The following is a 26,244-nucleotide window of genomic DNA, read 5'->3' on the forward strand; positions in this document are numbered from 1 at the left end:
GAGATCATTTCATCTTCAACTTGCTTAACTGTTCACAATAACAGTAATTTTGACCAGGGGTGCCCAAACTTTTACATGCCACTGTAGAAGTTGGTAAATGTGCAAAGTGCAAGAGCACATTCACACTGTGGCCATTTCAAAAAAGTAAGAATGCTTTCAAGTGTAGAAACATTAACTGTTTTTTTTTCATCAATTACTAAAATGCCAATGGAACAAAAAGGAAATTGAAATCATATCAATATTTGGTGTGACCAGTTTTTAAAACAGCATCAATGCATCAGTTCTTCTAGGTACACTTGTACTTGCCCACAGTTTTGAAGGAACTTGGCAGGAAGGTTGTTCCAAACATCTTGGAATGCTAACCACAGATCTTCTGTGGATTTATGTTTTATCCATCAAGCAATACTATTAGAGAGGCGTCTGATTGGTTCAAAATTTATACTGAAGCGGGGAATGACTCCAAACATGCAGCCAATCTTCCGGGTCAAGCACAAGGAGTTCTGGAAGTGGTGATCCGGCCTCACAGAGCCCTGATCTCATCATCCACTCTTGTCTGGGATTACATGAAGAGACAGAAGGATTTGCGTAAGCGACACTGACAGAAGATCTGTGGTTAGTTCCCCAAGATGTTTGGAACAATCTCCTGCTGAGATCCCTTACAACCTGTGTGCAAGTGACAAGTATCTAGAAGAAGTAATGCTGTTTTGAAAGCAAAGTGTCGTCAGGTCACACCAAATAATGATTTGGTTTAGATTTCTCTTTTTTTCATTCACATTACATTTTGTTAATTGATAAAAATAAACTATCAATACTTACATTTTTTTAAAACATTCTTAATTTGAAGCAATTTATCCATGCCTGCTTACATTTATGAGCAGTACAGTATATCAACAACATGTTGTGCAGCGTTGCACACAGATTGTAATGACTATTCCTATTTCCTATACATACACACAGTGACCAGTTTCAAAGGTAACCAGGTTAACCATTGTATTTTGGGAGGAAGGGAACCGCTCTGATGTTGCCCGTAAAGGGATTGTCTGGCCTCAGGCTACAATACTGCAGTCACTCTATGTGACTGCAGACTTGTGAATAATTACATCATGCACACATTGGTGGACACTTGACCGCAGTATGTTATTTGCTTGCAAGCGGTCACATGCCGACTATATGGGCACAGCCTCGCTCAATGCAAGTGTAGTGAGCTAGGCAGGACAGGGCTAGTCGGAATGTGTCCGGAAGTATGCAAATCGTATACTTGTGGTCATATGCCCGCCCGCTCCTTACGCCAGATACTCACAGTGCACAGTGTCTGCGATGTGAGGAGTCACAAGTCTACGGTAATATGGAGTCAACTCACCTAGAGCAACTGCAGACTTGTAGCCTAAGGTCGGACAACCCCTTTAATTGTACTCAATGCGACAAAGCTGCACGTCCCTACTCACACATAGCACTCCTGTTATTTGTGATCCTATACAAAATCACACAATGATATAATATGTGCTGTACACGTACTAAGTATACGATACACTGACGATTTTGCAAGTTTTCCCACCTACAACGAATGGAGAGGTCTGTAAATTTTATCATCGGTACACTTCAACTGTGAGAGACAGAATCTAAAACTAAAAACCGGAAAATCACATTGTATGATTATTACACACTAATTTGCATTTTATTTATAGCAACAGTGTGCAAAATGATAGCCTTATCCAATAATTATAGGAGATGGCGCTAAGGCCCTAGTGCACTTGCCTGAATTGTAGAGGATGAGAGTTTGGGTGCCGTGTCCCACCACCCCGACGCGTGTTTTGTCCTACTTCCTCAGGGGGCATGATGTAATCTAATTAAAAGATGTCAGGAAAAAAATGTTCCAACCCCATTCCATTGTATTATTCAGGGCTGAGATCTGGATTAAATACCCCAATAAATTCATCCAGAGAGATGACACCAAGAGATATCATATCCTCAACACGCTGTTCAACCTGTCAGGTAAGTTAAAGTGTGCTGGTCACTTGGACATGATGCAGGCTACTGGTGTTTTCTCCAATCTGACTTTTTAACCCCTTGAAGTTTGAGCCATTTTCCATTTTTGTGCCTTTGTTTTTTTTCCCGCCCCTTCATCCAAGAGCCATAACTTTGAGGTACGAGTTATAGTTTTGAATGGTGCAATTACTGTCAGTGATTGATCTACATCTGGGGTGAGCAACTAATTTTCCTGAGGGGCCATATGAGGGATCGTGACTGTTGTGGAGGCCGAACCAATACGCTGGAATTAATTCTGCTCAATATTAATATTGACATATTAACTATAATTATTGATATTAATATTATCTCTTAATATTGAGCATAATTAAGTATGCTAAAATCCCCCTATATACTGTATGTGCTCACACACAGCCCTTTATATACCGTAAGAGCTCCAATATAGCCCCCCTATACACAGTATAAACCCTACCTATACTCCATATATACAGTGAGTGTGAACAGGTTGCGGGATGCAGTGATGGGCAGGAGGCAGAGCAAGGATTAACAATTTCAATTAACACTGGAATACTCCTCGCAAGGAGATAAACAGTTAACCGGGGGGTAGACAGCTCAAAATGAAAATAGTATAAAGGGTTAAAGAACAGTAGAGAAGGTATTAACAATACTTGTTGGGTTTACATTAGGTAGCCTTTACTGGTTATAAAAAAACACCAGCCCCTCAGCCTCCCCAGAAATGGCACATCAATTAGATCTACCATTTCTGTCGCTTAGCCTCGGCTCTTCCCGCTTGCCCTGGTGTGTTGGCAAAAAGGGTAATGGTTTGGGGGTTAATGTCAGCTGTTTTATGTCCGCTGACATCAAGCCCAGCAGGGTTAGTAATGAAGAGGTGGCTATAAGATGCCCCCATTACTAATTTCTTCCCTACATACAGCGTGAGCCCCACATAGCTTCCTTACAAGAAACGTGAGCCCCACATTATCTCCTATATACAACATGAGCCCCACATAGCCCACTATGTACAGTGTGAGCCTCACATAGCCTCTGACATACAGCATGTGCCCAACATAGCCTCTTTTATACAGCATGTGCTCCACATAGCCTCACGATATACTGTGTAAGCCCCTACATAGCCTCCCTATATTTAATATATATAGCCTTCACATATACAATGTGAGTCCTACATAGCCTTTGATATACAGCATGTGCCCCACATAGCCTCTGATATGCAGCATTTGTGCCCCACATAGCCTTTGATATACAGCATATGCCTCACATAGCCTCTTACATACAGCATGTGGTCCACATAGCCTAACTATATACAGTTTGAGTCCCCCACATAGCCGCCATATATACAGTGTGAGCCCCACATAGCATCCAATATACAGCATGAACCCCCTCATGGTCACCTATATACAGAATGAGCCCCCCACATAGCTCCATAGATACAGTGTGAGCCACATATAGCCTCCATATATACAGTGTGAGCCCCACATAGCCTCCATATATACAATGTGAGCACCACATAGTCTCCTATATATGGAGTTACCCCGACATAGACTCCTATATACAGCATGAGGCCCACATAGCATCCTTATATACAATGTGAGCCCCTAAATTGCCTCCCTACATAATGTGTGAGCCCCACATAGCCTCCCTTCAAGAAACGTGAGCCCCACGTAGCCACCTATATACAACATGAGCCCCACATAGCCTACTATATACAGTGTGAGCTCCACATAGCCTCTGACATACAGCATGTGCCCAACATAGCCTCTTTTATACAGCATGTGCTCCACATAGCCTCACTGTATACAGTGTGAGCCCCCACATAGACTCCCTATATATAGTATGAGCCACCCACATAGCCTTCATATAAACAGTGTGAGTCCCACATAGCCTTTGATATACAGCATGTGCTCCACATAGCCTCTAATATGCAGCATATGCGCCACATAGCTTCTGATATACAGCATGTGCCCTACATAGCCTCTAATATACAGCATGTGGCCCACATAGCCTCACTATATACAGTGTAAGTCCCCCACATACTCTCCATATAGACAGTGTGAGCCCCATATAGCCTCCAATATACAGCATGCGTAAGGCGGCCTCCGTATATAGGGTGAACCCCATATAATCTCCTATATACAGTGTGAGGCCCATATAGGCTCCTATATACACACAAATATCCCATACACATAAAAAAGCACATACTTAACTCACCCCTGTCTAATCAGCAGAGGCACGATAAAATTATGTCATTGCATCTGCTGTCTCACACGCTGATTGGTGAAAGATGAAGCCGGCGGCCCCATCCTCCACCAATGTATCACTGTTGTCTGCATGCTGACAGTACGCAGCGGAAGGATGGACAGCAGGCAGGGGAGGGCATGTTGCTGCCCGTGGGCACTGTTTCAACCCTTCTGCAGTCTCTGCCAGACTGGAACAGACAGAGAGCTGGATGTGGCCCATGGGCCGCACTTTGCCCAGGTCTGACCTAAATTATCTAAATTCCAGCTAGATACGGTCGGAGGTATAACACTGCCAACACCTACCATGAATGCAGTGGCCTTAGCTCCTGAGGTTATTTAGCCCTCACAGGGCCTTAAAACTGTTGGACACCATAAGGTTATCCTCTTGATTTTTATTTGTATGTACAGATGCTACCATGTCTGCCAGAACAATATGTACTGACACTTTCTTTCTCTGATTATCCGAAAGGGAATGTTTTGGCAGAAAATAAACTATTATTTAAATCAATGGACAAGAAAAAAGGTAGAGACCGCGCATAAGGGAGTGCACTAGAAATAACACACAATGAAAATAGTATGCAATGCCACAGCACATGGAGGCATATGATGAACCCAAAAAATCCCCTTAGACGCTGTGGGCCCTTTTGATCAATGAATCCTTCTGATTAGTAAACAGCGATACACAAATAGACTGGGCAGAATCACTGATGTAAATTAATACATTACCAGCAACAAAGTAAAATCAAATAGAATAGGATAGACCCCTCGGCATAGATGGTAACCGTACCTGTGACCCCTGTGTTTCACGGCGTCCCTGGATACGACGCCACCGGCCGGGGCCTTCCCTGGCTCCACGCAGCCTCCCTGCAGCGCCCTTGTGCGGTAGCATTCCGGTATTTGCCGACCTACCACCGCATACATATACCTGACGCCGGACACTCTACCTCACAGCGCCATGCTTAGCTCCGCACCTGGTACCGTGGTGCTTGAACTCCGGCTTATCATATAGCCACATCTAACGGCACATCTACAGCTCCCCCATGTGAAACACAGGGGTCACAGGTACGGTTACCATCTATGCCGAGGGGTCTATCCTATTCTATTTGATTTTACTTTGTTGCTCGTCATGTATTAATTTACATCAGTGATTCTGCCCAGTCTATTTGTGTATCGCCGTTTACTGATCAGAAGGATTCATTTGATCAGAAGGGCCCACAGCGTCTAAGGGGATTTTTTGGGTTCATCATATGCCTCCATGTGCTGTGGCATTGCATACTATTTTCATTGTGTGTTATTTCTAGTGCACTCCCTTATGCGCGGTCTCTACCTTTTTTCTTGACCATTGTTTACATCAGGGGTGGCGTCCACCTGTTTTGAGTCAAGCTGCTAAGGGTATTGTTGAGGTTCAGTAAGCGCTGGTGTGTTTATTACATAGATATTATTTAAATCAAGTTTTTGGGTTACTTTTTTTTTTTTAATTTGACATTGTCTTTTTGTCATATCGCAATGTTTAAGAAACAAATTAGCAGTCTTGCAGTTTTCACACTGACCAGTGCTGGGTATTCTGACAGTGCGCTCTGTTGCCAGCTTGTTATTGCTAATCTGAGCTAGTGTCGAGAGAGCGCACTGTCAGTCATTGTGCACATCGTACAGTGTACATCGCGCAGGGCTAGTCCAGCCATTTAAATGATTAAATGATTCTGCCTCTCTCCATAGAAACCTATCTATATGCCTGCCTGGTGGATTTTTTTACTGACTGCCCACGATACGTCAAGTAAGTATCTCTTTCCCACTCTGTATTGCGGCTCCTTAAAGCCTTATTTTCTTAATTTTTTAAAGAGAATGCGTCATCAGAAAATGACCTACCGTATATACTCGAGTATAAGCCGACCCAAGTATAAGCCGAACCCCCTAATTTTGCTGCAAAAAACTGGGAAACTTATTGACTCGAGTATAAGCCTAGGGTGGAAAATGCAGCAGCTACCGGTGAATTTCAAAAATAAAAATAGATGCTCCATACCATTCATTATTGCTCCATAAGATGCTCCATATAAAGCTGTGCCACATATAATGCTGCATACCGTTCATTATTGCCCCATAGATGCTCTGTATAAAGCTGTGCCACATATAATGCTGCATACCGTTGATTATGGCCCCATAGATGCTCCATATAAAGCTGTGCCCCATATATAATGCTCTGCACCGTTCATTATTGCCCCATAGAAGCTCCATATAAAGCTGTGCCACATATATGCTCTGCACCGTTCATTATTGCCCCATAGATGCTCCTTATAAAACTCTGCCATATAGTGCTCTGCACCGTTCATTTGTGCCCCATCGATGCCTCTTATAAAGCTGTGCCACCCGTATATATAATGCTGCAATAAAAAAAAAAATGCCATACTCACCTCTCTTGCTTGCAGCTCCACAGCGTCCCGTCTCGACGTCTCTCCGCACTGACTGATCAGGCAGAGGGCGCCGCGCACACTATATGCGTCATCGCGCCCTCTAACCTGAACAGTCAGTGCGGAGAGACGCCGGGAAGATGGAGCGGCGCCGGGAAGACGGAGCGGCGCCCGGCGTGTGGAACGGGGATAGGTGAATATGCGATACTTACCTGCTCCCGGCGTCCCACTCCTTCTCCCGGACAGATGGTCTTCGGTGCCGCAGCCTCTTCCTCTGTCAGCGGTCACCGTTACCGCTGATTAGAGAAATGAATATGCGGCTCCACCCCTATGGGAGTGGAGTCCATATTCATTTCTCTAATGAGCGGTCCCATGTGACCGCTGAACACAGGGGAAGAGCTGCAGCACCCGAAGACCATGGGACTGCAGGGACAGCGCCAGGATCGCCGGGACTAGGTGAGTATGCCTCAGCGCCCTCTCCCCCTCACCCGCCGACCCTGCCGCCCACCGTGACTCGAGTATAAGCCGAGAGGGGCACTTTCAGCCCAAAAATTTGGGCTGAAAATCTTGGCTTATACGCGAGTATATACGGTATTTTTTAAATAAGATTTTGGTGTATTTTTTTATTTATATTGGGCAATGATTTTTTTTACATGTCACAATCTATATTAAAAATAAAAAGTACAAATATTTCAATTTTCATGAACGTCCTAGAACTTTTTTAGATTCCTAATTTCCATTTTAAATTCTTATGCTTTTTGGATAAATATTATGATAATTTATTCCACTCTTCAACACTGAAATTGCAACACCAAAAATTAAAAGTAATGGAATTATGAAAATCAAGGGTTTAATAGACATGTTTCTACAAAGTGTCACAGCAACCGTTTTTCAACATACCACTAAGCCTGTGCTCCTGTGAGCAACCTGCATGGCCTAAATGTGCTACCATGGCAATCAGAGTCTCCAGACTTGGCTCCCATTGCACACTCTTGGGGCGTCATTGATCGGCAATTACACGGGAGCTGCCAGCGGGGGATCTTGATGATTTCCCCAAGTGCATTGAGAGAGGCATAACATTCCTCAGACAACCATTAATAACTTGACTGATAGTTTCCAAGGCTGCAAGTGCAGGGATTTCTGCATGTGGCGCTTATACTTGATAAATCGAGAAGTTTTGAAAATTTTGTTTCAATTTTTCAATGTCACGACTGTGTTGTTGGGTATCCCAGGACCAAGGGCTCTTTCCAGGTTTCTAACGCTAGGGGTGCCCTAGCTATCCCTAGACTACTTCTAATGATGAAGACGCCGGGGCCACGTACCTTGCTGAGCCCCTGAATCCACCCTTAGTCTGTTTCCCTTCCCCCCCAGGGAAGAAGGGAGTAGTAGTGCATGGCAATACACCAACTAGACTAACAAGGTAATACAAACAGGGATAAAGCAAAATACAAATCATACAAATATGCACACACAAATAACAGAGGAAAACACCGGGGAGTGGAGGATGGGGGAAAAACAAAGTAGGAGGAGAGGATTAGCACACAACCTAAACCATACAACAGTCTTAGATAAATCCACCAAACACCTTCTCAAACAACAACTCTCCACCAACTCCTGAACCATGCAGCATAAGCTAACTCTGGCAATGAGCGCTAGCCAGAGTCCAGATTATATAGGAGATGGGAGTAGCTACCAGAGAACACTTGAGAGCCTTAATGCAGAAAAACTTCCTGGAGCTCTCAACTGAGCAGATTAACCCCTGCACTACTAAAATAAATTTACACCATTTAATATGAGGATAAGTGCTTCTAGTCAGTGCAGGAGTAGGACAAATCAGACGCTATGGTCTTCTGGCTCCTCTCTGTTGCGGCAAACTTGTGACATTCACTATTTGCATATCAGTAACATGTCTCCATTCTGTTATTTCCATAATTCCACTACTTTCCTTCTTGGTGTTGCAATTTTAATGTCATGAGTGTTTTTCTGAGAGTTATACTTGCAGTGGGAACAAATATTTGCTTTATTACAGAGGTTTTCTTTACTTTTTATTGGTTCTTTTAGCAAACTTAAGCTTACAATGACTTGATAGATTCTACAATTCATTGCAATACTATAATATTGAAGTGTTTTGTGAAATTTCTTTTCTCCTATAAAGGGGAGTTTGCAGTATAAATATTACAGGGTCTCCACTAGGCCCCCCTAGCTGCCATGACAATGCTATTGGCACCCTCTGCTCCTAATAGTGAAGAGTGTCCTGCCTCGGGCAAGCCTGCCTGGGCTCTGCTACAGGAACAGGAATTCCCTTCCCTGTTAAACTGTTGGACCGGCCCACTTTTTAATTCCTTCTGTCCCTGAACTAACTTTATACAAATGCAGCTACATGGCATGTACAGCACATTAGACATTACACTTTATACATTACACATAAAACATGAGGGAACCATTAGGGTGCCGCTTGGGTGCAGTGGGTAGGAGAAAGGAGGCAACTGAGGTTCCCCGCCACCTCCTTACACCTCTTCCATACATTTGGTGCACATCCACCTTACATGTATGGCAGATGCCTTCAGCTGAACCCTGGGCAGTGTGGGCCCTTCAGGAATCTTGGACCCCAACACTTATAAGGTTTACAGCGGGCTGATACGAGCTCTGCCCGGGGCAAAAGACTCAACAGTCTCTTCTAGCTACTAGGTATTCATTAAAAAAGTATATATCCCATTAACACACAGAAATTTTTTGAAAGATGTCAAATTTATTGTGACAGCTTTTTAAAGTGTTTTTTTTCTTGAGTCAAAGCCAGGAGTGGAATCGAAATGGGATATAAAGAAGGGAATTCTACTTCTACTTCTTCTTTCTGGATCCACTTCTGGTCTTGGCTTAAAATAAAATGCATCAAAAACTTCAGTGGCATTTTTGAAACAATTCCACTGTGTGATAGCTGAATTTAAGATGATGGTATTATATGTTAGAAAACGTTAGTGATTTTATATCTGAATTCCCTTGTAGCTACGACACCGGATATCGCCATGGAAATCTGTTTATGTCCTACAAAAGTATGTTCCAGGATGTGAGAGAAGCCATGGACTACATGCACGACTCGGTGAGATCATGGGAGGGGTGTGGAGCTCTGACATATTATCTCGTCATCATGACTGTCAGCAACACACAGAGGAGCCCAATATGGAATAGATAAGAGCTTCCACTACTCTTCGCCTTTCTGTACGGAGGTGGAATTATCAATGGCTCAAGCCACTCCTCAGGCCTCATGTAGCGATGGATTTATCAGATCTTCTACATACATATCTCCAGAATACCACATAGAGAACAAGGCGCATCTCCATTATTTTTCAGAAACAATCCCAAGTTATCTTGCACGATAATATATTTTAGAACCATGGAGGGAAGATTGCGCCCAGGTCTGGACTACATCTTTTGGATCCTGAGGTCTTGAGATCATCGTGAGATCGTAGCCTAATATTGTCACGTCCTCATGGTAGATCTGGGAATTTGGAAATCACTTGTGAATCACAGGTTTTCCATTTAGCCAGTGTGTTTTATTCCCCATATTAAATGGATTTTGTTTCCTTTGGTGCTGAAGAGGTTACCAACCCTTTCTATGCTGGTTAGAGACATGCAGCTCCATCTCACAGTTGAACCTACTGTCTCATTTCCTCTTTCCTTAAAATCTTGCCAGACCTTCTCTTTCTTGTCAGTGAAAGTTTACTTGAGTTGGTGTGCTGAAGTTGGAGTTCATTGTTGCTGCTGGAGATTGTTGTCTGCTGTTTTAGGGTGTATGCTTTCTCCATGATCCTATTCCCATTTGGTTTGTACACTCCTACCCTTCAATATATTCCCCTGTCCCTTTGGTGACTGTTTTGCATATAAGTTGCTTTTTGTTATCCCTGTTCGTCTTACGTGTTTATACACTAGTATTTCTGTCCCAGGCATTCTGGATGAGTGGGAGGGGACAGCTTAGTATATAACATGAGAACAGTAAGGCTGGTGGCCCAAACCTCCTCACCTTTAGAGGTATCTTTGGAAGCAGGGATAGTTAGGGCCTCAGCTCTAGGAACAGTGCAGGACCCCTTTCCCTAATCACCTACAGTCACACCACGACAAATATACTGCAGAACTACAACAGGAGATAGCAGTCATAATACTTTGAGTAAATTTCTTATACGTAAAATGCACAGCATTTCGATGGTATTGGTATTATACACAAGTGATGGAGAACTTTTCAAGCTTTCTAGCTCTGATCTTCACTTTCTTTATCCTCCACCACAGGTAATACCTCATGTCCTCTCCTGGTTGGAATAGGAATTCCTTCAACCTCTGCACTCTGGCCCATAAGTAATCAGTTACTAAGAAATTGTTCTGAAACTTGTGTCACGGATCCCTCTCCATGGTGTCACTAATTCGTCACGTGCCCGCTCTCAGGACGTGACTTGGGGTTGTGCCTGCAAGGGTAAATCTATCTCCCCTCTCTCAGTCCAGCATTCAACCTCTGTCCTATGCTGTAATGGGAGCATAAATCACGCACCGACCCAGGCCACGGGCGATGAGTCCCGGAAATACTACTAATACTGTCCACCACTCAAAAGGCTCACACAGTTTAAGGCTATGGATTCTTTTAGAACATTCAAGGTTCAACTTGCTAAAGTTTTATGCTTTAACCCCTTAACCCCCAAGTGTGGTTTACACGTTAATGACCGGGCCAATTTTTACAATTCTGGCCACTGTCCCTTTATGAGGTTATAACTCTGGAACGCTTCAACGGATCCTGATGATTCTGTCACTGTTTTCTTGTGACATATTGTACTTCATGATAGTGGTAAAATTTCTTTGATATTACTTGCGTTTATTTGTGAAAAAAAATGGAAATATGGAGAAAATTTTGCAATTTTCCAACTTTGCCCTTAAATCACAGAGCTATGTCACACAAAATACTTAATAAGTAACATTTCCCACATGTCTACTTTACATCAGCACAATTTTGGAAACAAATTTTTTTTTGTTCGGGAGTTATAAGGGTTAAAATTTGACCAGCAATTTCTCATTTTTACAACACCATTTTTTTAGGGACCATATCTCATTTGAAGTCACTTTGAGGGGTCTATATGATAGAAAATAACCAAGTGTGACACCATTCTAAAAACTGCACCCCTCAAGGTGCCCAACACCACATTCAAGATGTTTATTAACCCTTCAGGTGTTTCACAAGAATTTTTGGAATGTTTTTAAAAAAAAATGAACATTTAACTTTTTTTCACAAAAAATTTAATTCAGCTCCAATTTGTCTTATTTTTACCAAGGATAACAGGAGAAATTGGACCACAAAAGTTGTTGTACAATTTGTCCTGAGTACGCCGATACCCCATATTTGGGGGTAAACCACTGTTTGGTCGCATGGCAGAGCTCGGAAGGGAAGGAGCGCCGTTTGACTTTTCAATGCAAAATTGACTGGAATTGAGATTGGATGCTATGTCGTTTGGAGAGCCCCTGATGTACCTAAACATTGAAACCCCCCACAAGAGACACTATTTTGGAAAGTAGACCCCCTAAGGAACTTATTTAGATGTGTGGTGATTACTTTGACCCACCAAGTGCTTCACAGAAGTTTATAATGTAGAACCGTAAAAATAAAAAATATTTTTTCACAAAAATGAATTTTTCGCCCCCAATTTTTTATTTTCCCAAGGGTAAGAGAAGAAATTGGACCCCAAAAGTTGTTGTGCAATTATTCCTGAGTACGATTATACCCCATATGTGGGAGTAAACCACTCTTTGGGCGCATGGCAGAGCTTGGAAGGGAAGGAGCGCCATTTTACTTTTCAATGCAAAATTGACTGGAATTGAGATGGGACGCCATGTTGCGTTTGGAGAGCCCCTGATGTACCTAAACATTGAAACCCCCACAAGTGACACCATTTGGGAAAGTAGACCCCCTAAGGAACTTATCTGGATGTGTTGTGAGAACTGTGAACCCCCAAGTGTTTCACTACAGTTTATAACGCAGAGCTGTGAAAATAAAAAATCTTTTTTTTTCCACAAAAATTTTTTTTTAGCCCCCAGTTTTGTATTTTCCCAAGGGTAAGAGGAAAAATTGGATCCCAAAAGTTGTTGTCCAATTTGTCCTGACTACGCCGATACCCCATATGTGGGGGATAACCACCATTTGGGCGCATGGCAGAGCTCGGAAGGGAAGGAGCGCCGTTTGGAATGCAGACAGATAGATTGGTCTGCAGGCATCACGTTGCATTTGCAGAGCCCCTGATGTACTAAAACAGTAGAAACCTCCCACAAGTGACCCCATATTGGAAACTAGACCCCCAAGGAACTTAACTAGATGTGTTGTGAGAACTTTGAACCCCCCCAAGTGTTTCACTACAGTTTATAACGCAGAGCCGTGAAAATAAAAAATCTTTTTTTTTCCACAAAAATTATTTTTTAGCCCCACGGTTTTGTATTTACCCAAGGGTAACAGGAGAAATTGGACCCCAAAAGTTGTTGTCCAATTTGTCCTGAGTAGGCTGATACCCCATATGTTGGGGTAAACCCCTGTTTGGGCGCACGGGAGAGCTCGGAAGGGAAGGAGCACTGTTTTACTTTTTCAACGCAGAATTGGCTGGAATTGAGAGCGGACGCCATGTCGCGTTGGAGAGCCCCTGATGTGCCTAAATAGTGGAAACCCCTGAATTCTAACTGAAACCGTAACCCAAACACACCCCAAACCATAATCCCAACCCTAACCCTAACAACGCCCCTAACCCAAACATGCCCCTAGCCCTAATCCCAACCACACCTCTAACCCCAACACACCTTTAACCTCAACACAACCCTATCCCTAATCCCAACCCTAACTCCAACACACCCCTAACCCTAATCCCAACCATAACCCTAACCACACCCCTAACCCTAATCCCAACCCTAATTCCAACCGTAAATGTAATCCAAACCCTAACTTTAGCTCTAACCCTAACCTTAGCCCTAACCCTAACCCTAACTTTAGCCCCAACTCTAACCCTAACCTTAGCCCCAACCCTAACCCTAACTTTAGCCACAACCCTAACCCTAACTGTATCCCCAACCCTAACTTTAGCCCTAACACTAACCCTAACTTTAGCCCCAATCCTAACCCTAAATTTAGCCCAAACCCTAACCCTAGCCCCAACCCTAACCCTAACTGTAGCTCCAACCCTAACTGTAGCCCTAACCCTAACTTTAGCCCCAACCCTAACTTTAGCCCTAACACTAACCCTAACTTTAGCCCCAATCCTAACCCTAAATTTAGCCCAAACCCTAACCCTAGCCCCAACCCTAACCCTAACTGTAGCTCCAACCCTAACTGTAGCCCTAACCCTAACTTTAGCCCCAACCCTAACTTTAGCCCCAACCCTAACCCTAACTTTAGCCCCAATCCTAACCCTAACCCTAATGGGAAAATGGAAGTAAATACATTTTATTATTTTTCCCTAACTAAGGGGGTGATGAAGGGGGGATTGATTTACTTTTATCGCGGGTTTTTTAGTGGATTTTTATGATTGGCAGCCGTCACACACTAAAAGACGCTTTTTATTGCAAAAAATAGTTTTTGCGTCTCCGCATTTTGAGAGCTATAATTTTTCCAAATTTTGGTCCACAGAGTCATGTGAGGTCTTGTTTTTTGTGGGACGAGTTGGCGTTTTCATTGGTACAATTTTCGGGCACGTGACATTTTTTGATTGCTTTTTATTCCGATTTTTGTGAGGCAGAATGACCAAAAAACAGCTATTCATGAAGTTCTTTTGGGGAAGGGGTGTGTATACCGTTCCATGTTTGGTAAAATTGATAAAGCAGTTTTATTCTTCTGGTCAGTACGATTACAGCGATACCTGATTTATATCTTTTTTTATGTTTTGGCGCTTTTATACAATAAAAACTATTTTATATAAAAAATTATTATTTTTGCATCGCTTTATTCTGAGGACTATAATTTTTTTATTTTTTCACTGATGACAAGATGACGTTTTCAGTGGTACCATGGTTATTTATATCTGTCTTTTCGATTGCGTGTTATTCCACTTTTTGTTTGGAGGTATGATAATAAAGCGTTGTTTTTTGCCTCTTTTTTTTATGGTGTTCACTGAAGGGGTTAACTAGTTGGACAGTTTTATAGGTCAGATCGTTATGGATGCGGCGATACTAAATATGTGTACTTTTATTGTTTTTTTTATTTAGATAAAGAAATGTCTTTATTGGAACAATATTTTTTTTTCTTTATTTAGGAATTTTTTTAGTTTTTTTTTACGCATGTAATTTTTTTTTTTTTTTACTTTTTTACATTGCCCCAGGAGGGGACATCACTGTATAGTGACAGATCGCTGATCTGACACTTTGCAGTGCACTGTGTCAGATCAGAGATCTGACAGGAACTGCAAAGCCACCTCCCTGCAGGACCCGGAAGGCCCCCCATGGCCATTTTGGATCCAGGGCCTGCAGGGAGGAGGAGGTAGGAGACCCTCGGAGCAACGCGATCACATCGCGTTGCTTCAAGGGTCTCAGGGAAGCACGCAGGGAGCCCCCTCCCTGCGCGATGCTTCCCTGTGCCGCCAGAATGCTGTGATCATCTTTGATCGCAGTGTGCCGGGGGGGGGGGTAATATGCCGGGAGCGGTCTGTGAGCGCTCCTGGCACATAGTGCCGGATGTCAGCTGTAATAATCAGCTGACACCCGGCGGCGATCGGCTGCGCTCCCTCCGATCGACTATGACGTACTATCCCGTCACTGGGAATTAAGTCCCAGGTCACCTTGACGGGATAGTACGTCATATGGGATTAAGGGGTTAATACAAAAAAAGATTCAGTGCTTACAGTAAGAAAAAGGTATAAAAATATGATAACAAAAAAACATACAGGTATGCAAAACAGTACAAAATAAGCTGGAGAAAACTTACAGAAACGTCTAACTTTGTAGTCTGCTTTCTGCTCCCTGAGAGAGGGTGAATATGGAGTTGGTCTATGTATGCAGGCCTAATTTATAGCTTCACTCTGGAGGGCAGATTTCTAGACCAGCCCCTCAGGTTAATATCCTAATTGCTTGTTTTTGATTGGACCGCGGCCGCTCCCCCAATGAATATATTATTTGCTCTGAGATTCCCTGTGTAAAAGTTCTCACAGATAGATGCTGTCAGGCTGTAATTGACATCTCTCTTCAAAGAGCTAGGAGGTGTCAAATGTTTCCCTTTTTCTTGGTTCCCAGCACGACCCCTGGCGAGAGTAGAGACAGTAGTCTGCCTTCTAAAGATATGTATGCTCTGACCTTTGTGAGGCCTGCAGTTTCAGGACATATGTTCAACTACTTCTAATTACACATATAACCCTGGACATATGTCACTACACACATATAGATATACACATATTTCACCACAACTTTCTATCCACAAATCTTCTGTTGCTAAACACACTCTCTAAGGCCGGGATCACACACAGCGAGATACGTCCGAGTCTTGCAGGTTAAAACCATGCTCTGGCACCGGCACTCCAGAGCGGAGTATGCGGCCGCACAGCAATACATGGAGCTGCACGCTCCGCTCCGGAGTGCCGGTGCCAGAGCTTGTTTTTAACCTGCAAGACTCGGATGTATCTCGCTGTAGTGTGACTCCGGCCTAAAGGCCCCTTCACATTTAGCGACGCTGCAGCGATACCGACAACGATCCGAATCGCTGCAGCGTCGCTGTTTGGTCGCTGGAGAGCTGTCACACAGACCGCTCTCCAGCGACCAACGATGCCGGTAACCAGGGTAAACATCGGGTAACTAAGCCCAGGGCCGCGCTTAGTAACCCGATGTTTACCCTGGTTACCATGCTAAAAGTAAAAAAAAAAAAAACAGTACATACTTACCTACAGCTGTCTGTCCTCCAGCGCTGCGCTCTGCTTCTCTGCTCTCCTCCTGTACTGTCTGTGAGCCGGAAAGCAGAGCGGTGACGTCACCGCTCTGCTTTCCGGCTCACAGCCGGTACAGGAGGAGAGCAGAGCGCAGCGCTGGAGGACAGACAGCTGTAGGTAAGTATGTACTGTTTGTTTTTTTTTACTTTTAGCATGGTAACCAGGGTAAACATCGGGTTACTAAGCGCGGCCCTGCGCTTAGTTACCCGATGTTTACCCTGGTTACCAGTGAAGACATCGCTGGATCGGTGTCACACACGCCGATCCAGCGATGTCTCCAGGGAGTCCAGCGACGAAATAAAGTTCTGGACTTTATTCAGCGACCAACGATCTCCCAGCAGGGGCCTGATCGTTGGTCGCTGTCACACATAACGATTTCATTAACGATATCGTTGCTACGTCACAAATAGCAACGATATCGTTAACAATATCGTTATGTGTGAAGGTACCTTAACTTGTAGCCTTCTCCTAATCCGCAATCCTTCTTATCTCCTCAGCAGCTATTCATCAACTCCTCACAAGCAGGAACTAGTTTCCCATGTGCCCATGTAACCCTTCCCAACCTGGGCTGGCTCCTAACAGTTAACACTATAAAGGCATACAATGCCTAAGGAGATATATTCTAGAAATTGTGACAAATATTTGATACTTTATTTACATATATTATAATTCTTACTATTATTTTTTTCATTAATATGCGGTCATGACTGTCTAATTTACTGATTCTATTACCATATTCTATATTTCAATAGGGTGTTCTGAAAGAAAAGACTCTGCAAGATCTGAATAAATACGTTCTCAAAGACGTAAGTTTTTTTCCAAGCAAAGAAAAACATGTAAAACAGAGTCAGATTCTCTTCATATTATAGAATACTCACCCAAATTATGCATTGTCCATTAATGAGGTTGTAAGATTTAAAGAGACAGTACACCAAGTTGTAGATACATATGCTTATATATTGTGGGAGAGATTTGCTCATGTATAGATCAATATAATCAAGGGCACCAAGGAACACGTGTGTGGAATCCACACTTGCGTGTTGGGCGCACTGTTCCCTTTATCGTCTTATTCAGACATTAGTTTCTTATGCGTAGAAGAAAAAAAATGGAATATTTTTCTGCAGTTTGCTGGATCCAATTTTCGTCCATGATTGGTTCGAGCGTTCATTTTTACCATCAGTGTAGCATCCGTTCTTCTCACCCGTTAAACAGTAAAAAACAAACAAAATGCAGATGACATCCGAGTGCGAACATATTTTTCGAGCATGCCCTAGGCACTCTGTTAGCACTTGAGCATGCTGAGTTAACACCTTATCCAAGCACCTTTGCTCATCACTACCCAGTACCTCTCCAGCATCACCACAGAGAACAGAAACCATTACATGATGCCCATTAAAATCACACGGCTGTCCGGGCAATGCATGTGCGTGTTGGGTCCTACATCACAAAGGCTGATAGACGAGGGTCCTTGAATGAGAGACCACCACCTCCTATCTATATATTTTTTTTAACTTATAGATAGCTGTTTATTTCGTTGCATGACTGCAATACATGATTTTTCCAGGAGAGAATCCATTTGCTGTTGAATCGTTTACGAGAGGTGGGAAAAGTTTTTCTAGCCACAAACAGCGATTACAAATACACCAACGTGAGTATGTCCGACCCTCGAAGCGCCGGTCACTCCCCGTAACCCGCACAGTGCCTCATATTCTGTCTCCTTCCTCCAGGCCATCATGTCCTACCTGTTTGATGATGGAATTGAAGATAAGGTTAGTCTGATGCCTACAACCTCATGGAATGAGTATCTGACGGATATTACATAGAGCTTACATCTAATATCTGTAGAGAGGTCTCTGGAGAAGTCAGATTCGTTAATAATTAGTTAAACATTTATATCCACACATCTTTTTTAGGTGGTCTGCTCTAAAACCCGCCTGAAAAAGCACTCAAAAATGCTCAACACTATGAACATATACAGTACAGACCAAAAGTTTGGACACACCTTCTCATTTAAAGATTTTTCTGTATTTTCATGACTATGAAAATTGTACATTCACACTGAAGGCATCAAAACTATGAATTAATGGATCGCCCCCAGATGCAGGGCCACGGGTTACTTGGTACCGGTCCTCTGCTGGCTCAGTTCTGGGGATGTCACGGTGGCTGGACCCGGTCCGTGACCCTGCTAAGGGGCGTCCAATAAAGGGTGATGGTGCGTAGTGCGAGGAATAACGAGGACACAGGGTTCAGTTTCTTTACCTTTTACTGAAGGTTTCAGGATCCTCAATCCAGGGCACTGTCAACAGGGCTGTCTGAGACCGGCCGGTCCGAAGGCACATCCAGAGTTCCCTTTGCAGGTGGAAATCAGTGTCTACCCACTAGCGCCTGTGTGTTGTAGTCCTTCCCTGCTGAGCTTTCAGGATAGTCCTCACAACTTCTGTTCTCGTTCTTTCTAGATCTTTCTCTTCTCCGTCCCCCAGGTATGTTATGGCTAGGACGCACCTTTATGACAGGTAGGCCTGGAGTTATTCTGGAACCCTAGTGTCGCCCCTCTCCCAGGATTGCCTCCTATGTCCTTCTTAGGTGTTATATTGTAATTAACTGTCCTGCCGCTGTTTGAAGTAATGCGTGGAGACTGTTACTTCCTCGGTGCTCCGGGCCACCGGCTATGCGCCTCAGTAGGATGTTGCCGTCCTCGGGGCACGACTCCTACTGGATCTTCTTTGTGCTGATCTCGTTTCTCACTGTTCCACAATATCTTTCGCTTCGTGTCTCTTTCTTAGGATACCGCCGCAAGGTAGTGCAGGCGCAGTTCCGTAACAATCTGTCCTTTCACTGGGTACCTGCCAGATTTCCCAGTTCTGACAGGTCCTCCCTGGAGCTCTCCCAGGCTTCGTTCTGCCTAACTTCCTGTCCAACCCCTAGTTTTACCAATGTGAAGAGTGGCCCAATAAATAAAGCCTTTTACTCCCCCTAGTGGCTGGAGTGTGAAGTGTAGTGTGTGCTTGGCGATACCTGGTAAGTAGAACTCCTTTAGTGCAGTCAGACGTACCATCACTCCCCTTAGTGGCAGAGCGACGTTACTGCAACGACCAGATCTCTGGGGCACTGCATTAACACATGTGGAATTATATACTTAACAAAAAAGTGTGAAACAACTGAAATTATGTCTTATACTTTAGGTTCCTCAAAGTAGCCACCTTTTGCTTTGATGACTGCTTTGCACACTCTTGGCATTCTCTTGATGAGCTTCAAGAAGTAGTCACCGGAAATGGTTTTCACTTCACAGGTGTGCCCTGTCAGGTTTAATAAGTGGGATTTCTTGCCTTATAAATGGGGTTGGGACCATCAGTTGTGTTGTGCAGAAGTCTGGTGGATACACAGCTGATAGTCCTACTGAATAGACTGTTAGAATTTGTATTATGGCAAGAAAAAAGCAGCTAAGTAAAGAAAAACGAGTGGCCATCATTACTTTAAGAAATGAAGGTCAGTCAGTCTGAAAAATTGGGAAAACTTAGAAAGTGTCCCCAAGTGCAGTGGCAAAAACCATCAAGCGCTACAAAGAGACTGGCTCACATGAGGACCGCCCCAGGAAAGGAAGACCAAGAGTCACCTCTGCTTCTGAGGATACGTTTATCCGAGTCACCAGCCTCAGAAATCGCAGGTTAACAGCTGCTCAGATTAGAGACCAGGTCACTGCCACACAGAGTTCTAGCAGCAGACACATCTCTACAACAACTGTTAAGAGGAGACTTTGTGCAGCAGGCCTTCATGGTAAAATAGCTGCTAGGAAACCACTGCTAAGGACAGGCAACAAGCAGAAGAGACTTGTTTGGGCTAAAGAACACAAGGAATGGAAATTAGACCAGTGGAAATCTGTGCTTTGGTCTGATGAGTCCAAATTTGAGATCTTTGGTTCCAACCACCGTGTCTTTGTGTGATGCAGAAAAGGTGAACGGATGGACTCTACATGCCTGGTTCCCACCGTGAAGCATGGAGGAGGAGGTGTGATGGTGTGGGGGTGCTTTGCTGGTGACACTGTTGGGGATTTATTCAAAATTGAAGGCATACTGAACCAGCATGGCTACCACAGCATCTTGCAGCGGCATGCTATTCCATCCGGTTTGCGTTTAGCTGGATCATCATTAATTTTTCAAAAGGACAATGACCCCAAACACACCTCCAGGCTGTGTAAGGGCTATTTGACCAAGAAGGAGAGTGATGGGGTGCTACGCCAGATGACTTGGCCTCCACAGTCACCAGACCTGAACCCAATCGAGATATTTGGGGTGAGCTAGACCGCAGAGTGAAGGCAAAAGGGCCCAACAAGTGCTAAGCTTCTCTGGGAACTCCTTAAAGATTGTTGGAAGACCATTCCCAGTGACTACCTCTTGAAGCTCATCAAGAGAATGCCAAGAGTGTGTAAAGCAGTCATCAAAGCAAAAGGTGGCTACTTTGAAGAACCTAGAATATAAGACATAATTTCAGTTGTTTCACACTTTTTTTGTTAAGTATATAATTCCACATGTGTTAATTCATAGTTTTGATGCCTTCAGTGTGAATGTACAATTTTCATAGTCATGAAAATACAGAGAAGGTGTGTCCAAACTTTTGGTCTGTACTGTACATTCCTATGTAAAAAAAAAAAAAGCCTTGTTCCTGTTTTCCCTCTTTTGAGAATCTTTTAACTGCTTCAAGTTTCCAAAGCCGCCAGACGGCGAAAAACGTGAGCCGACCATTCTTCAGGCGTTTTCTGCTCAGAAGGAGTTCTATACTTTATAGTAACAGTCAATGTGAAAGATTGGGCATCTTTTGAGTGTTTTCACACAGTTTTTGTTACAATGTTGAGAGGATAAAAAAATATAATTAAATGCCGGTACAAAAGATTACCCAAAATGCTGATAAAACAATTAAACCCATTGACAAATATGGTGAACAAGCGCTCAGGAAGCGGCCAAAAAGACATAAAAAAGACTTCAGGGAGAATAAAAGCACTGGTGATTCCTGAGGGGTCTTCTCTTTGAAAAACTCTATAAAAGACGTTGTGTGTACATACCCAAAGATGTTTCTGGCCTCTTAGTACAATAATCGTGCGTACTTTACATTCGAAATTTGCACTCGCTGACTCCTTTATGCCATGTATAAAATGTAAATGTGCTGTTACTTATTAGACCAACAAAAGTCATCACTGACATGGGAAGCTGCATGCCATGCCAGCAACCAACTGAAATAGACAAATGGGAGGAGCCCTGCTAGGAAATTAGCTTGCAAGAGGGCTGAAAATGAGTTTATCAGAAGTATGTCCCTATAAATCACAACAAGTATGGCACTTCAGACAATATATTACCACCAGTGCACTTACAATACAGGTAGACCAAAGAAGCGAACCATTTATAGGTTAAAACACTCACCTTTATTTTGAATATACACTGCTCAAAAATATAAAGGAAACGCTAAAATCCCACATCCTAGATATCACTGAATGAAATATTCCAGTTGTAAATCTTTATTAATTACATAGTGGAATGTGTTGAGAAAAATAAAACCTAAAAATGATCAACGTAAATCACAACTAATATCCCATGGAGGTCTGGAGTTGGAATGATGCTAAAAATCAAAGTGGAAAATGAAGTTACAGGTTGATCCAACTTCAGTGGAAATGCCTCAAGACAAAGAAAAGATGCTCAGTAGTGTGTGTGGCCTCTACGTGCCTGTATGATCTCCCTACAACGCCTGGGCATGCTCCTGATGAGGTGGTGATCTCCTCTCAGACCTGGACTAAAACATCCGCCAACTCCTCAACAGTCTGTGGTGCAACGTGACGTTGGTAGATGATGCAAGACATGATGTCCCAGATGTGTTCAATTGGATTCAGGTCTGGGGAACTGGCGGGCCAGTCCATAGCTTCAATGCCTTCATCTTGCAGGAACTGTTGACACACTCCAGCCACATGAGGTCTGGCATTGTCCTGCATTAGGAGGAACCCAGGGCCAATCGCACCAGCATATGGTCTCATAATGGGTTTGAGGATCTCATCTCGGTACCTAATGACAGTCAGGCTACCTCTAGTGAGCACATGGGGGACTGTGCGGCCCTCCAAAGAAATGCCACCCCACACCATTACTGACCCACTGCCAAACCGGTCATGCTGAAGGATGTTGCAGGCAGCAGATCGCTCTCCACGGCATCTCCAGACTGTCACGTCTGTCACATGTGCACAACAGTGTGAACCTGTTTTTATCTGTGAAGAGCACAGGGCGCCAGTGGCGAATTTGCCAATCCTGGTGTTCTGTGGCAAATGCCAAGCGTCCTGCATGGTGTTTGGCTGTGAGCACAACTCCCATCTGTGGACGTTGGGCACTCAGACCATCCTCATGGAGTCGGTTTCTAACCATTTGTGCAGACACATGCACATTTGTGGCCTTCTGGAGGTCATTTTGCAGGGCGCTAGCAGTGCTCCTCCTGTTCCTCCTTGCACAAAGGCTGAGGTAGCCGTCCTGCTGCTGGGATGTTGCCCTCCTACGGCCCCCTCCACATCTCCTGGTGTACTGACCTGTCTCCTGATAGCGCCCCCAGCCAGACACAGCAAACCTTGCCACAGATCGCATTGATGTGCCATCCTGGATGAGCTGCGCTACCTGAGCCACTTGTGTGGGTTGTAGAGTCCATCTCATGCTACCACGAGTGTGAAAGCACAACCAACATACAAAAGTGACCAAAACATCAGCCAGAAAGCATTGGTACTGAGATGTGGTCTGTGGTCCCCACCTGCAGAACCACTCCTTTATTGAGTGTGTCTTGATAATTGCCAATAATTTCCATCTTTTGCCTATTCCATTTGCACAACAGCATGTGATATTGATTGTCAAACAGTGTTGTTTCCTAAGTGGACAGTTTGAGTTCACAGAAGTTTGATTTACTTGGAGTTATATTCTGTTGTTTAAATGTTCCCTTTATTTTTTTGAGCAGCATATTATGAAAAAAAGTTAAGGCAACAAAAATAAAGAAAGCTAAAGAAAACAAAACAAAAGTGTCGAGTAGGGGGTATATATAAAGTCACATAAAAATAGAGGTGAATTTACAGCTCTGAGATTCAGTAACAATATAGAATAAGACTAATAAGAAGTAAATAATACTTATTATAAAATATGAAACATAGTAAATATGGTAGATTCTAATGAGAATACTTGGAGCTAGAGTGACCTGAGTACTGGTCTCAATAGTAACATAGTAACATAGTTAGTAAGGCCAAAAAAAGACATTTGTCCATCCAGTTCAGCCTATATTCCATCATAATAAATCCCCAGATCTACGTCCTTCTACAGAACCTAATAATTGTATGATACAATATTGTTCTGCTCCAGGAAGACATCCAGGCCTCTCTTGAACCCCTCGACTGAGTTCGCCATCACCACCTCCTCAGGCAAGGAATTCCAGATTCTCACTGCCCTAACAGTAAAGAATCCTCTTCTATGTTGGTGGAAAAACCTTCTATCCTCCAGACGCAAAGAATGCTCCCTTGTGCCCGTCAATAAATAAAAGGTTCACAGCATATGTCATTATATCAGGCTCTTAAACTTAGGATTCAATTATATCACATGAAGTGTGCAGCAAATATTCCATGCAGCAGAAAAATATTAAATCCTCAGTTAATGACTCTATAAAGAGTCCCAGAGCAATTGGGGATATAAATAAATAAATAGAGAACATTACCTGCCGGCAGAGTAGAATACAGCGAGCACAAAGAGACAGGGACCAAATACTAGAGCCAAGGGAGAGACCCCCCCTCACCCCAACGTACGTTTTGCCCTAGCTTCTTCCGGGGGCATCCAGATAAATGAGAGATGAATTATGGCGTGGGACAAATGGATTATCTTCTCGTCAGACAGGTGAGGAATATGGTGTTTTATTATTTTTGGTCTTTTATAGGGGATATGAGCATCAATGGATTATCATTGTACAGGTGAGGAATATGGTGTGTTTTTTTGGGGATCTTTTACAGCGGACATAGGCTTCAGTTCATTATAGGTGAAAAGGCGACTATATTTTTAAATAAATATGTAAAATAGGTTGTGGGGTTTTATTTCAAATAAAGGACTTTATCTTTGCTGTCTCTCTTTTACAATATGACTATGGGGTAAGTAATTGGGGTGTCTTATGGAAGCCTCTCCATTACTAACTCCTGGGCTTGATGTCAGCTGACAATTCAAAGCTGACATCAATCACAACCCTATTACCCCACTTGCCACTGTACCAGATCAAGTTGGAGTAGCAAGGCTAAGCGCCTGATTTGGCACATTATTATTATTATTATTATTATTATTTATTTATTTATTTATATAGCACCATTGATTCCATGGTGCTGTACATGAGGAGTTGCAGAAAAATTACAGACATCACTTACAGTAAGCAAACTAACAATGACAGACTGATACAGAGGGGCGAGGACCCTGCCCTTGCGGGCTTACATTCTACAGGATAGTGGGGAAGGAGACAGTGGGTTGGGGTGTTGTGGCAGCTCCGGTGTTGGTGAGGCGGTAGCTCCAGTAGTGGTGAGGAGGCAGCAGGGTCAGTGCAGGCTGTAGGCTTTCTTGAAGAGATGGGTTTTCAGATTCCGTCTGAAGGATCCGAATGTGGTTGATACTCGGACGTGTTGGGGCACAGAATTCCAGAGGATGAGGGATATTCGGGAGAAGTTTTGGAGACGATTAGGTGAGGAGCGAATAGGTGTGGAGGAGAGAAGGAGATCTTGGGAGGACCGGAGATCACGTGAGGGAAGATATTGGGAGATTAAGTCAGAGATATATGGAGGAGACAGGTTATGGATGGCTTTGTAGGTTAGCATTAGTAATTTGAACTGGATACACTGAGTATGGAATGGGAGCCAGTGAACAGATTTGCAGAGGGGAGAAGCTGTGGAGTAGAGAGGAGAGAGATGAATTAGTAAGGCAGCAGAGTTAAGGATGGACTGGAGAGGTGCGAGAGTGTTAGCAGGGAGGCCACAGAAAATGATTTTGCATACCTCCCAACCGTCCCGGATCCCGCGGGACTGTCCTGATTTTGACAGTCAGCCCCACGATCCCGGGCGGGACATTACTTGTCCCGCACTACGTGCCTAGGGCGGGGACAACGCAGGGGGCGGCACCTGAGCAAGGTTTGTGGCTGTTTTTTTTTTTTATAAAAGCTGGGTCACCTCCCGACCTACCCCGCCCAACCGCCCACCGCCCCGGCCGCCTCCCATCCACCCTCCTTGAAGACGATACTCAACCTGCTCCAGCGATGGTCTCGGCTTCTGCAGCGCTTCTGAATGAGCTGTCACGTTGTACCACTCATTAAGGTCTATGAATATGCGCATATTCATTGACCTTAATGAACGGTATCACATGACCGGTCACCCAGGGAGAAGGTGCTGTGCCAGGAGTCAGCACAGAGCGAGAGTGATGGCCGCGCGGTGAGGAACAGGTAAGTATAAGGGACGGGGGACAGGGTAGGGGGGATGAAGGAGGACGGTAGCCGCGCCATTCAAGATGGGAGCGTGGGGGGAGCATGTGGGGGGAGCGCGGGGGGGGTGGTGGAGAAATGAGCCATGCATACAGATACAGGAGGGGGAAATATGAGCCAAGCATACAGGAGGGGGTGGGAAATATGAGCCATACATACAGGAGGGGGGGGAATATG

The 26,244-nt window shown here is 43.8% G+C and overlaps 1 protein-coding gene across 1 annotated transcript in view; it reads left to right on the forward strand.

Annotated features, from left to right (window-relative positions):
* Positions 1–26,244, forward strand: part of LOC138676989 (cytosolic purine 5'-nucleotidase-like) — an 85,501-nt gene that overhangs the window by 13,346 nt on the left and 45,911 nt on the right. Inside the window, exons 5-10 of the mRNA XM_069766752.1 lie at positions 1,901–1,992; positions 5,958–6,015; positions 9,650–9,743; positions 17,319–17,372; positions 18,131–18,214; positions 18,294–18,335. Of these exons, the coding sequence (XP_069622853.1) occupies positions 1,901–1,992; positions 5,958–6,015; positions 9,650–9,743; positions 17,319–17,372; positions 18,131–18,214; positions 18,294–18,335 (424 nt within the window). The remainder of the gene's footprint in view (positions 1–1,900; positions 1,993–5,957; positions 6,016–9,649; positions 9,744–17,318; positions 17,373–18,130; positions 18,215–18,293; positions 18,336–26,244) is intronic.

The sequence above is a fragment of the Ranitomeya imitator genome, chromosome 4 (genome assembly GCF_032444005.1).
Source record: "Ranitomeya imitator isolate aRanImi1 chromosome 4, aRanImi1.pri, whole genome shotgun sequence".
Classification (NCBI taxonomy): Eukaryota; Metazoa; Chordata; class Amphibia; order Anura; family Dendrobatidae; genus Ranitomeya; species Ranitomeya imitator.